The sequence below is a fragment of the Eptesicus fuscus genome, chromosome 1, assembly GCF_027574615.1.
Source record: "Eptesicus fuscus isolate TK198812 chromosome 1, DD_ASM_mEF_20220401, whole genome shotgun sequence".
NCBI lineage: Eukaryota > Metazoa > Chordata > Mammalia > Chiroptera > Vespertilionidae > Eptesicus > Eptesicus fuscus.
The window spans coordinates 57,790,403-57,802,431 of record NC_072473.1 but is presented as its reverse complement, the minus strand read 5'-3'; the positions used below and the strand labels follow the sequence as shown (position 1 = coordinate 57,802,431).

The window sequence follows — 12,029 nt, the reverse complement described above, 5'->3', positions numbered from 1 at the left end:
GCTGGGTACAGTATTCTTGGATTGAGACCCTTCCTTTGCATGACTTTGTATATTTCATTCCATTCCCTTCTGGCCTGATGAGTTTCTGTTGAGAAATCAGTTGCTAGTCTGATGGGGGTTCCTTTGTATGTAACTTTCTGTCTCTCTCTGGCCACTTTTAAGATTCTTACTTTGTCATTGGTTTTTGCCAATTTAATTATAATGTGCCTTGGCATCGGTCTTTTGGGCTTCATTTTGCTTGGGAGTCTGTGAGCTTCTTGGATTTGTGTGGTTTTTTTCCCGTATATCAGGGAAGTTTTCTGTCATAATTTCTTCAAACTGGTTTTCTGTTCCTGTCTCAGTTTCCTTTCCTTCTGTAACCCCTATTATGCAGATGTTGTTTTGTTTTGTGTTGTCCCAAAGTTTCCTTAGGCTCTCCTGCTGCTTTTTAATTTTTTTTTTCTAGAAGTTGCTCTACTTGGATATTTTTTCCCATCTTGTCTTTTAGCTCACTGATGCGGTCCTCTGCTTCTTCTAGTCTACTCTTGATGCTTTCTATTGAGTTCTTTACAGCAGCGATGTCATTTTTATTTCTTCTTGGTTCTTTTTCATTTCCTCTTGGTTCTTACTCATATTGTTGAATTTGTCTTCCATTCTTTTCAACCACCTTATAACCATTTCTCTGAATTCTTTCTCTGACAGGTTTCTTGCCTCTATTTCGTTTACTTCCTTTTCTGGTGATGCCTGCTTTTTGGGCTGTTTCTTTGTCTCCCCATGGTCTCTCCTTTCCAGATGTCTGGTCATGTAGTTCTCTCTCTCCTGTGTTGATTTAAAGGCACAAAATACAACAGAACCAGGTACAACACACAAGGCACTGAACAGCAATGTATTCATAATATTAATAACCCCCAATTAAGGTGACCACCAGAGAAAGGCAAATTAGGGGAAAGGAGAGAAAGAAGAGGAAAAAGAAAAAAAAAGGAGTGCCAAATGTAATTGGGAAAAGAAAAAAAAAGTAATAGGGAAAAGAAAGAGACTAAGAAAGAAAAGGGGAACAAACTATATATATGGGGAGAACATTCCAAGAGAACAGCCACTAATCCCAGCAAATGCCAGCAACAAGTACCTAGAGATTAATAGAAACTACCATCAACAATTAATATCAAGCAAGTCAAGGGAAAAGAGAAGCAAAAAACAAACAAAAATAAAGCAAACAAAAAAAAAAACAAATAAAAAAAGAATAAGCAAAAGAATCTCACAAAAAAGCATAAAGAATTGATATTATCAACAATCAAGCATAGAATAACATAAGTAGAGAGAAAAAAAACAAATTTTTGGATAGTTAAGAGAGAAAAGAGAGAGGTGTGTATGGACTTGGGACAGGGGATTGGAAATTAGATATATAAGTAGGGTGCCATTTTAGCAGGTGGTAAACACAAAGAATAGGGAGAATGTAAAGCAGGAAAGGGTTAACATAAACAGGACACCATAAGGGGAAAGGTTAGGAAGAGAGTGATGGCATAAAGTTAGAGTTAAAATAGGGTAAAACGATCGTAAAGGAAAGATGAAAATAGAATTTAGAACACTAATCCCAAAGTAAAATAAAGAGGAAATAAAATGACACTTAAAAAAAAAAGGTAAAATTGTAGTAGTAATAATACTGATTGAAAATAAAAATTTAATAATTAAAAAGGTAAAATCAAGTGAGGAAAAAAATAGTTTCTTAAGTAAAAGATGCAAAAAAATGAGAATAAAAAATAAATAATAAATAAAATAAATAATAAAATGTGCAGTAGTGAAGGTCATTCACTTCCTCTATTGTTTTGTTTGGCACTCCTGTTTCCCAGTCCGGACAGTATTGTAGTTTCCTGCATTCCACTGTTCCTCAGTGTTGTAAGCCAGTCCTAATTTTTAAGCAGGCCGTGTCTTAATTTCTTGTATTCCTTTATTTTTGATTACACAAGAATCTATTTGTGATTCAGCCCCTGGGTGGCAGTGTTTTTGGATTTACTTCCGGGTCTCTATGCCCTCTGTAGCCTTCTTTCCCTGTGGTACTCAGTACCGGTTTGTGGGGGTGGGCTGCCTCAGAGCTGGCTCTCCAATGGTCACTCCCTGCTCCGATCCCCAGGTTCCAGAAAAACAACTTCCCCCTGCAGTCTCTCAGGGTGTCCCCAACTGGGTGATCCTATGTATTGGACTTAGTAATCAGAATCAAGGAAATAAAGAGGAAAAAGCCCAAGTGTGCGAACCATGGGTCTGCACCCAAGTCTAAGCAGCCTGCACACCTTTGAAATTCTTAGGCTGTCCCTCAGCATCAGCTCAAAATGGGTTGCTTTTTAGAGATTCCCTTCTGTTAGCAGCTCTGAGGACCCCCTTTCACTTTCACAGATCATGCCAGCCCCAACAGCCAAGGACTTTTCTAGGCACAGACTTCCCCGGTCCTCCAGCTCCCACAAAGTGTGTGTTTCTCTCTTCCGCCGGGACCAGAGACCTCACCTTATCCCAGGCAAAATCTGACCTTTCTGTGGTGGAGTGAATAGCTCCTTTGAATCCGCTTGTTTGTTCCAATTGGGGACTGGTGTTCTGGGGCTCCCAGCTGTTCGGTGGTTGCTGCAGTTGTGGATTTTCAGGCTTCCGATAAGATCCACTTTACCTTTCAAGATGGCGCGGTTTCCGCGTCCGAGCCCGTTGCTCTGGGAGGGGACCCAGCCACAGTGGGGTCTGCCAGGTCAGGGGAACCCCGTCTAGCAGTCTCCCTCCATCTCCAGGAGTTTAGCTGTCCTTTAACTTGCTAACAAACACTCCCCGTGCAACCCTCAGCTGTTCTTTCTTTCTGCTCCGGGACAAGGCTCAGAACACGTCTGTCTATTCTGCCACCATTTTTAGAAAGTCTCTCTCCTGACATCTTCTAGAAGTTTTTTTATGTATTTCGGTGCTCCTGCATTGGGTGCATAAATGTTTACCAGAGTTATATCCTCTTGTGGTATCAATCCCTTCAGAATTGAAGTGGCCTTTCTTGTCTCTTATTATGGTCTTCACTTTGAGATCTATTTTGACAGATATAAATATTGCTACCTCAGCTTTTTTTTTTCATTTGCCTGATAGACATTTTTTTATTCCTTCACTTTCAGTCTGTGTGAGTGCCTTGTTCTGAGGTGGGTCTCCTGTAGGCAGTACATATATATCCTATCTAATAAAAGAGTAATATGCTAATTGTACCTTCGCTACGCCCACAGCCAATCAGGGGTGCTATGCAAATTAACCCAGCAAGGATGGCCGGGGAAGGGGGCAGCGCCCACCGCAGCCATTGGGACCCAAGCCCCGATCGCGGACCGAGGCAGGTGGGACGTGGGTCACTGCCTGCCACTGGAGGGCGCTGACCCAAGCCCTGAGCGCGGACCGGGGCAGCTGGGCCGTTGGTCAGCGCCAACTCGGGGGGCTGGTTGGGTCCATGATCGGAGCTTGGGTCCGCGATTGGGGATTGGGTCAGCGCCCACCAGCTGTGGGTGCTGACCTAAGCCCCAATCGCGGACCCAACCAGCGCAAGGCCCCAACCATGGGTCCGTTCCATTGGGGGTCAGGGGAGGCGGGGTGGGCAGCCCCAGTCCCCGACCACAAAGTCCCGTTCCATAGGGGGGCCTGGGGAAGTGGGGCGAGCAGCACCAGGGCCAGCCCACAAAGTCCTGTTTCATTGGTGCCTGGGGAGGCGGGGCGGGCAGCTTGAGGCCCCAACCATGGGGTCCAGGTCCATGGGGGTCTGGGGAAGCGGGGCGGGCAGCACCAAGCCCCAAATGAGGGGTACAGGTCCATAGGGGACCCGGGAGGCAAGACAGGCAGCGCCAGGACCTGCAGGAAAAGTCCCGTTCTGTTGGGGGCCCAGGGAGTCCAGATGGGCAGCACAAGGCTTTTTAGGCTGCTGTAGGGCATGAGGGAAGGCCTACATTTCCTGCTGTTTCTAGCAACACAATTGTCTATTTATTGTGCCTGAATTCTTCTGCCCCCTTACAAGGACTCTAAATTCACTTGGGGGTTGATTTTCAATGATAGCTGTCATGGGAATTACTTGAGGAGTGTGTGTGTGTGTGTGTGTGTGTGTGTGTGTGTGTGTGTGTGTGTGTGTGTAAAATATTCCAAACAACAAGTCTACCCCTTCAGAAATTAGTGTTCCAATTCTGTTCAATTTCCATAGATTCTGATTTTGCTGATTTGGAGAGTATCCAGCCAACAGTAAATTTTAAGTGTCCCTGAATTATTCTAACCTGTGGGTTAGAAGCCACTGCTTATGTTTATGCAAACACAAGAACCAAATGCCAGGTAAAATACAGAAATCTCAATTGTACAGCTCAATAAATGTTTACCTATGTCTACACCCAGGTAGCCACCATCCAGATGTTCTGTTGAATCTTTCTCCATTAACAATAAAGGTAGAACCAATTACTTATCTTGGAGAGAGGAAAAAGAGAAAACAAAGGAGAATGTGTGGGAATATGTAATAATACCTCAAAATAGTACCTCCCAATAATTTTATTTATCAGATTATAGGCTCTTTCTCATCTGTGTTGTACTTACTGGCCATCAGTCAGACATCCCCAAGGGGTCCCAGATTGGAGAGGGTGCAGGCTGGGCTGAGGGACCCCTCCCCCCGCCGTGCACAAATTTTGTGCGCCGGGCCACTAGTGTGTGTGTGTGTATATATATGGGTCATGTTTTCTTATCCATTCAATCACTAGATTTCTTTTGATTTGAGCATTTAATCCATTTACGTTTAATGTTATTATTTATTGGTACTTGTCTGTAGCCATTTCTGTACTTTATGCCTTTGTTCTTTCCTCCCTATCTATTTCTTCTTTTTATAGCATTCCCTAGCATTTCTTGCATTGCTGGCTTGCTAGTGATAAACTCCCTTAGCCTTTTTTTTGTCTGTGAATCTCCCAATTTCCCCTTTAATTTTGATTGATAGTCTTGCTGGATAGAGTATTCTTGGACTCAGTCCTTTGCTTTGCATCACTTTGTATACTTCCTTCCTTTCCCTTCTTGCTTGATGTGTTTCTGTTGAGAAATAACTTGATAATCTAATGGGGGATCCTTTGTTGATAACTCTCTGTCTCTCTCTTGCAGCCTTTAAGATTCTCTCTTTGTCATTAACATTTGCCATTGTAATTATGGTGTGTCTTGGTGTGGGTCTTTTGGTATTCATCTTGCTTGGGACTCTCTGTACTTGTGTAACTTTTTTCTTTCCCATATCAGGGAATTTGTCATTATTTCTTCAAATAGATTTTCTAATCCTTGCTGCTCTTCTTGTCCTTCTGGCAGCCCTATTATACGTATGTTACTTCATTTCATGTTCTCCCAAAGCTCCCTTAGGCTCTCCTCCTGCTTTTTAATTTTTTTCTCCAGTTGCTGTTCAGATTGTGCTTGTTTCTGTACCGTATCTTCTAACTCACTAATTCGGTCCTCTGCTTCTTCTAATCTGCTGTTGAAACCTTCCATGGTGTTTTTGATTATAGCTATATCACTTTTTATTTCTTCCTGATTTTTGCATAGGTTGTTGATTTTCTCATACATCTGGTATATGAATTGTATGACCATTATTCTGAATTCTTTTTTTGTCATGCTATATGCCTCCATTTCACTTATTTACTTTCTTGGTGATTCCTCTTTTTCTTTCCTCTGGGAATTGTTTTGTTGCCTCCCCATTCTAACTATCACCAGAAGGTTCAAATGTTGAGTTGAGGGGGCCTGGGCTTTGTGCAGTGGGAGTTTCGTGCCACCCAAGTGTCACTAAAGAGCTCCGACACCAAGACATGTGCCCACCATGGGTTGGTGGGAGCCACATTCACCCAGGATCAGAGTCACTGGTGCTCAGTACGGCCTTGTGCGTGCACCTAGAATCAGAGACGCCCCTGCGCCGTGCTGAAAAAGAGACCCTCCTGGCTTGTACCAAATATCAGAGTCCCCTAGCACATGCCAGGAGTCACAGTCCCCCTGTGCTCATGCCAAAAATTGAGTAACAGAGTCTCTGTTACTTGGTGTGGCCTCATGCTGAGATTCAGGGTCCCTGTGTGTGCATGCAACCAGAATTGGAGTCACTGGCTCTTATTGTGCATGCACTGGGAATCAGAGATTCCAGGTGTGTGCAGTGAGAAAGAGTCAAATCACTGGTGCTCAGTGCTGCCTCTTGTGTGGAGAATCAGGGTCCCCAGTCTGCTTGGGGGACCAGGTTGCACAGCCATCCTGTGTCAGCAGGAGTTCCACTCCTACACTGCAAAAAATAGACTTCTGTGTGCGCTTGCCTAGAATCGAAGTCAGGTCTCACTGCCACCCTTTGTGGGTGTGGGTTCTGGTCACACGTGTACGTGCTGCAGGAAACAGACTCCCAATGTCCACGCACCCAGGCTCAAACTCAGGTAGCGAAGCTGCCCTGTGTGGGCATGGGGTCTGGTCATGGTAGTGCGTGCTGCGGGAAACATCCTCCCAGTGTCTGAGTGCCCAGGCTCAAATTCAGGTAGTGGAGCTGCCCTGTGTGGACAAGAGTCCTGCTTGCATGGAGCAGGTCTAACAGTTCCTATGGTCCTGCAACGAGCCTGCATGGTGGGGATGGACTCTGTGACTCACAGAAATCTACGGCCAGGATGTCTGGATTCTTGGTGTCTGTGGGTAGCAGGTCTTTGTCCCTAGTGGCTGTAGGGTCCTGGGTTTGCGTCTGAGACCAGATTGGGTGGTGGTGAGGCTAGGATCCTAGTCTCAAGCAGTTTTGTTTTTCAGGATGTTGTGGTCTCTATGCCTGTGCTGGCCGCCCCCGAAGTGTCTGCAGTGGCAGCGGGGTTTCCCCATCTAAGACTGCCCAGTTTGGAAGCCCCTTGGAAGACCTGGAGGATCAAACTGTCCCTAGCTCTCACACACACACCACACACATCCACACACTCCTCTATCACTTCCTCACTCTCTCACAATCTCTCCCTCCCTACCTTCTTGCTGGTCGCCATCTTTTCTCTCTCAAAGCCATTCTATTCTTTAACCAATTGATATCACCCTTTTAAAATATCTACTGGCCTAATCCTTTTATGATATAACTTAACACCCTTTATTAGTCTTCCTTGTGTTACAGAATTATTAGCTTCTTTGCTAGGTTAAGTTCTTTACAACAGGTCCATGGCATATTTATCTCTATGTGATCATAGTATCTCATAGTGAGATAATGCATGTGGACATGCTTTGAAAATTCTTATACAATTAGAAACACTGCTTACTAAATACTTACTAGATACATAATTTCTAAGATGCTCTATTGGGTTACAAATGCATTTTGTATTTTGCATATATTTTTGCTGCAATTTGTGTAATTTGTTTAACTGTCCTCTGCCCTTTTAGTGTATAGATGGAGTTTTGGGTGGTGAAGATTATAATCAGAACAACATCAACCAATGGACTGCAAGTATCGTGGAACAATCCTTAGCACATTTGGTTAAGTTGGGAAAAGCTTATAAATATATTGGTAAGTGTTACTATCCTTCCTTAGAAGTTTACTCACCTTTGTCCTTGTGATTTTCTCAGAATTTAGAGAATATAACTGAATGATAGACACTGTAGTTGGATATTAATAGGGTATAAAGGACTTCTGATTTATTCATCCAAAGATAATCCTATATAATAAAGAGGTGATATGCAAATTGACCATCACGCCCTCACAAGATGGCTGCCTACAACCAGGCCAGCAGGGGGGTTAGTGAGGGATGACTAAACAACTGAACAAGCAGGCTGCGTGGGGCGACCAGGCTGGCAGGGGGGTTAGTGAGGGACGACCAAACAACTGAATAAGCAGGCTGCGTGGGGCAACCAGGCCGGCAGTGGGAGGCAGTTAGGGATGACCAGGCTGGCAGGGGGGTCAGTGAGGGGTGACTAGGCCAGAAGGGGGGACACTTGGGGGCAAACAGGCCAGAAGAGGGGAGCAGTTGGGGACAATCAGGCTGGCAGGGGAACAGTTAGGGGCGATCAGATTGACACACAGAGGCAGTGAGGGGCAATCAGGCCAGCGGGTGGGGCAGTTAGGGGCGGCCAGGCAGGCAGGCAGGTGAGCGATTAGGTGCCAGTGGTCCAGGATTGTGAGAGGGATGTCTGACTGCCGGTTTAGGCCCGATTCTAAACCGGCAGTCGGACATCCCCCGAGGGGTCCCAGATTGGAGAAGATGCAGGCTGGGCTGAGGGGAACCACCCTGTGCATGAATTTTGTGCACTGGGCCTCTAGTATATAATATCTAAAAAATAGAGATATCTCTTGTTCTTCAAAAGCCTTTTCTTGGTAACATCACCTTTTACATTTACATCAGTTAGCTCTTTCTACCACAACCTACTGGGCACTACTGTCTTCCTCACAGTAACCCTGTGCCTCCTTACATGTAGGACTGTGAAGTACCACACAATAATTATTTCTAAAGTGGAATATTTTCTTTGACTGAGTTATGCCCATGAGGCAGGGCACATAAACACTGGTTATGGAAATGGGCAACAAACAGACTGGATCCGGTGGGGACAAAATCATGGTGTTAGATAATCAAGGTGAGGGACTTTTTTATTTTTTAAATTTATTTGCTTGCTAAATGCTTTGTTTTCTATTATTTTTCACCTTTTAAAGCCAAAAATTCAAACACTTAGATCTTGGATATCTTTTCCTTTGTTTATAAGCATCCTTACTCTGTGACTTTATTTTTAGTGACCTGTGCAGTGGTCCAGAGGAGTGCATATGGCTTTCATACAGCCAGCTCATGCTTTTGGGATACCACATCTGATGGTAAGAGACCCTAAGCTGATTCAAACAAAATCCAACTACTAGCAAAGTCAAGCAGTGTACTTATTATCAAATGCTTATTTATTTCTAATTCTGAAAAAAACTTTATCAATAGAATTGCTTTGTATCTAACTATAACTAACAAGTATGTCTTCAGACAAATATGATATATTAACATTTAACAGATTGCAGGAAATAAGATATTAAAACCTATGAAAATGCATAACTATGTTATCTGGTAATTTCATTGTTTTGCTGGTCTTTCAAAGTCCTTTTGTGTGTGTGTTTTCAGGAACCTGTACTGTAAGATGGGAGAACCGAACCATGAACTGTATCGTCAATGTTTTTGCCATTGCTATTGTCCTGTGACATACTAAACTTGTTTGGCCAAAGTCATTAACTTGAGAATTTGTCAGTGTATCCTTTCTAAAAAGAGTAAGTTACTTATTAATACTCTAGATGACAAGTGTGCAATTTGCTTCAAAAACTGAATATTATAAGCAAGCAATCTCATACATAGTAAGTTGGCAGATTCGCTCATATTCTATATATACAGAATCATTTCAATAGGAAAAAATTAATGTCAGCAAAAAACAAATACAGAAACATGGCATTACTTGAAAATAGAACCTTATATTTACACCAGTTTTTCACTAACATTATGTACCTAAAGAGTTAGGGAAATCCATTCAGATAATAAAATTCTCTTTCAGCTTCAGAGAAGTTAACAGGGATAAATATATGAACAAAAATCACTGCAAGGATAAATCTGTAGAAAATAATAATTAGCTAGCACTTCTTAAGTTTGCATTTCTTCTCAGTTGTACATATGATTTAGTAGAAAGCAATTGTTTTTTTTCCCTCTCAACTAATATTGCAGTAGCAACTACTATTTGTTTACATTTTTTGAGAACTGTTAAAACAGTTTTTAAAATTTCAAAATCTTGGATTTACATTTGAGGGCAAATTAAATCTGGTAACCTTGAATTCCCTTGTTAAACAAAATGAGTTATGGCGTATGATGAAAAGTATCTGCCTAACAGCTGCCTTACAATTCACGCATTCCATGTGTAACAAATACTATTGAATGCCTCTTTGTTATGAGCATATTTCTCTGCTAGTCATTATGGTTATCAATCTGCTCTTCAAATACTAAGTTTCTTTTGGCACCTGTTCAGTTGGACTATTAACATGTTTGTGGGAAGAAAAAAAGTTGTTTTACAAGAAAGGGAAAAGTGAATCTGGTTATTTATGTAGCAAAGTGAAAAGACTTATTGCTGACAGAGAATCATAACTTTAAGAATTTTAAGAATTGCTCCTTAGCAAGTAAAAAATGCATAAAACATGCAGCTCTTAGTTAAAGACCTTATTAGGAGTCTTACTTTACAAGTAGTAAACTTTATCATTGCTTTAGTTACAACCATCTGTAAATAATTTTAAATACTTAAGTTGGGTTCAAATTAATTGGAATGAAATATAAATGAAAAGTATACAATCATTGGCAAGTTATTGAAAATCTCAGGGTTTATGAAATGTAGTTAAATTTATTTAAAAAATAAGATCTACAGCTGGCCACCAAATGCGAAGTCAATCTGCTATTTAACCTTGAAAACAAAATCAAGTTTCCATATTACCACTAACACACATACATATGGGTAATAGAACCATGTTTCATTTAAATCTGAGGGAAAGAATAGCTTGGTATTAATACTGACAATATTAAGATAGTATTCTTGTAGGAATACTATGTGCATGTTTGATATTTTGCTGAGTAAAAATTGTTCAATGTTTAAGAAGAATATTAAGAAAATACAAGCGTAGAATTTAATGCAGTGATCTACATTTTTGGCCCATGGGAAATTTTCGTAGTCATTACCTTCATATTAGTTTACGCTGCTGTCTTTTGTGCCCTTGAAGATTATAGTAGTGACCAGAATATCTGTGCAACTGAGACTCGGTTTGATTATTGTTATTGAAGCCTGATCGTAAAAAAAAATAAAGTGAAAAATACTGTGTGGACTTCCTATCTGGTCTGTTTCTAGTTACAATATAATAAAGATTATTTTCCTGTGCTGCACTTTTGCTTCTGGATGATCAGTAAATAGTTAAAGAAATGGCATTGTGCTTACTCTAAGAAATTTTAAACAGGAGGAATGAGGAAGAGAAATGAATGTCAGACCATCCTATATAATAAAAGGAAAATATGCAAATTAACCAAATGGCAGAATGACTGGTCGCTATGACACACACTGACCACCAGGGGGCAGACCCTCAATGCAGGAGCTGCCTCCTGTTGGTCAGTGTGCTCCCACAGGGGGAGCGCTGCTTAGCCAGAAAACCTGAGCCTGGCTCGTGGCTGGCAAGCGCAGCAGTGGTGGCGGGAGCCTCTCCCACCTCCTTAGCAGTCAGACATCCCTCTAGGGCTCCCAGACTGCGAGAAGGTGCAGGCCTGGCTGAGGGTACCCCCCAAGTGCACTAATTTCATGCACTGGGCCTCTAGTATAAATATATTATAAAGAATAAACTTTGTTAAAATAGCAACCTGAACCCAGGATTCACCATTACAACATAATTAATGGCTTCTGTTTTATGCCCTTTATTTTATTATTTTAATACAAAATTTCATTTTAAAAAGTCAGTGTAAAATATATTCTGTAACTATTAGCTTTTAATGACTACTTTTGGTGAGGAATTTTGTCCTGTTTGTCAACTTGCAATTGAGTTGTGTGTGTTTTTTAATTAATTACTTTAATATAATATTAGGGTATTCAAATGTAAGTACTAAGTCAGACTTTTGTAAAGCAGTAATTTTATGCTCGTAAAGTACCAGTGTGCTGTCCTAAATGATGGCAACATCTCATTATATCTTTTCTAGTAAAAGGTACCTTTATTCTTCTTTCCAAGGTGGATGTTATCTGGTTATGACTCACTGAAAGCATTTTCAACGCCTACATTCATCATCACTTTTTGTTTATTTTTTATTTTTTTAATAAATCTTTATGCATATTATTACAGTTGTCCCTCTTTTTTTCCCCCCCATAGCTCTCCTCCACCAGGTGCCCACCCCATCCTCTGCCCTTACACACACTGTCCTCATCCATAAGTGTAAGATTTTTGTCCAGTCTCTTCCTGCACCCCCCACACCTCCTTCCCCCTGAGAATTGTCAGTCCACTCCCTTTCTGTTCTGGATTCTATTATATTCACCAGTTTATTCTGTTCATCAGATTTTTTATTCACTTGATTTTTAGATTCACTTGTTGATAT

General features: G+C 41.6%; 1 protein-coding gene across 1 annotated transcript in view; it reads left to right on the top strand.

Moving 5' to 3' along the window:
• DYNLT3 (dynein light chain Tctex-type 3) overlaps window positions 1–10,841 on the top strand; it is a 30,497-nt gene extending 19,656 nt beyond the window's left edge. The window contains exons 3-5 of the mRNA XM_008159537.3: window positions 7,351–7,474; window positions 8,690–8,767; window positions 9,057–10,841. Of these exons, the coding sequence (XP_008157759.1) occupies window positions 7,351–7,474; window positions 8,690–8,767; window positions 9,057–9,133 (279 nt within the window). The 3' untranslated portion in view covers window positions 9,134–10,841. The remainder of the gene's footprint in view (window positions 1–7,350; window positions 7,475–8,689; window positions 8,768–9,056) is intronic.
• Window positions 10,842–12,029: the final 1,188 nt, after the last annotated feature.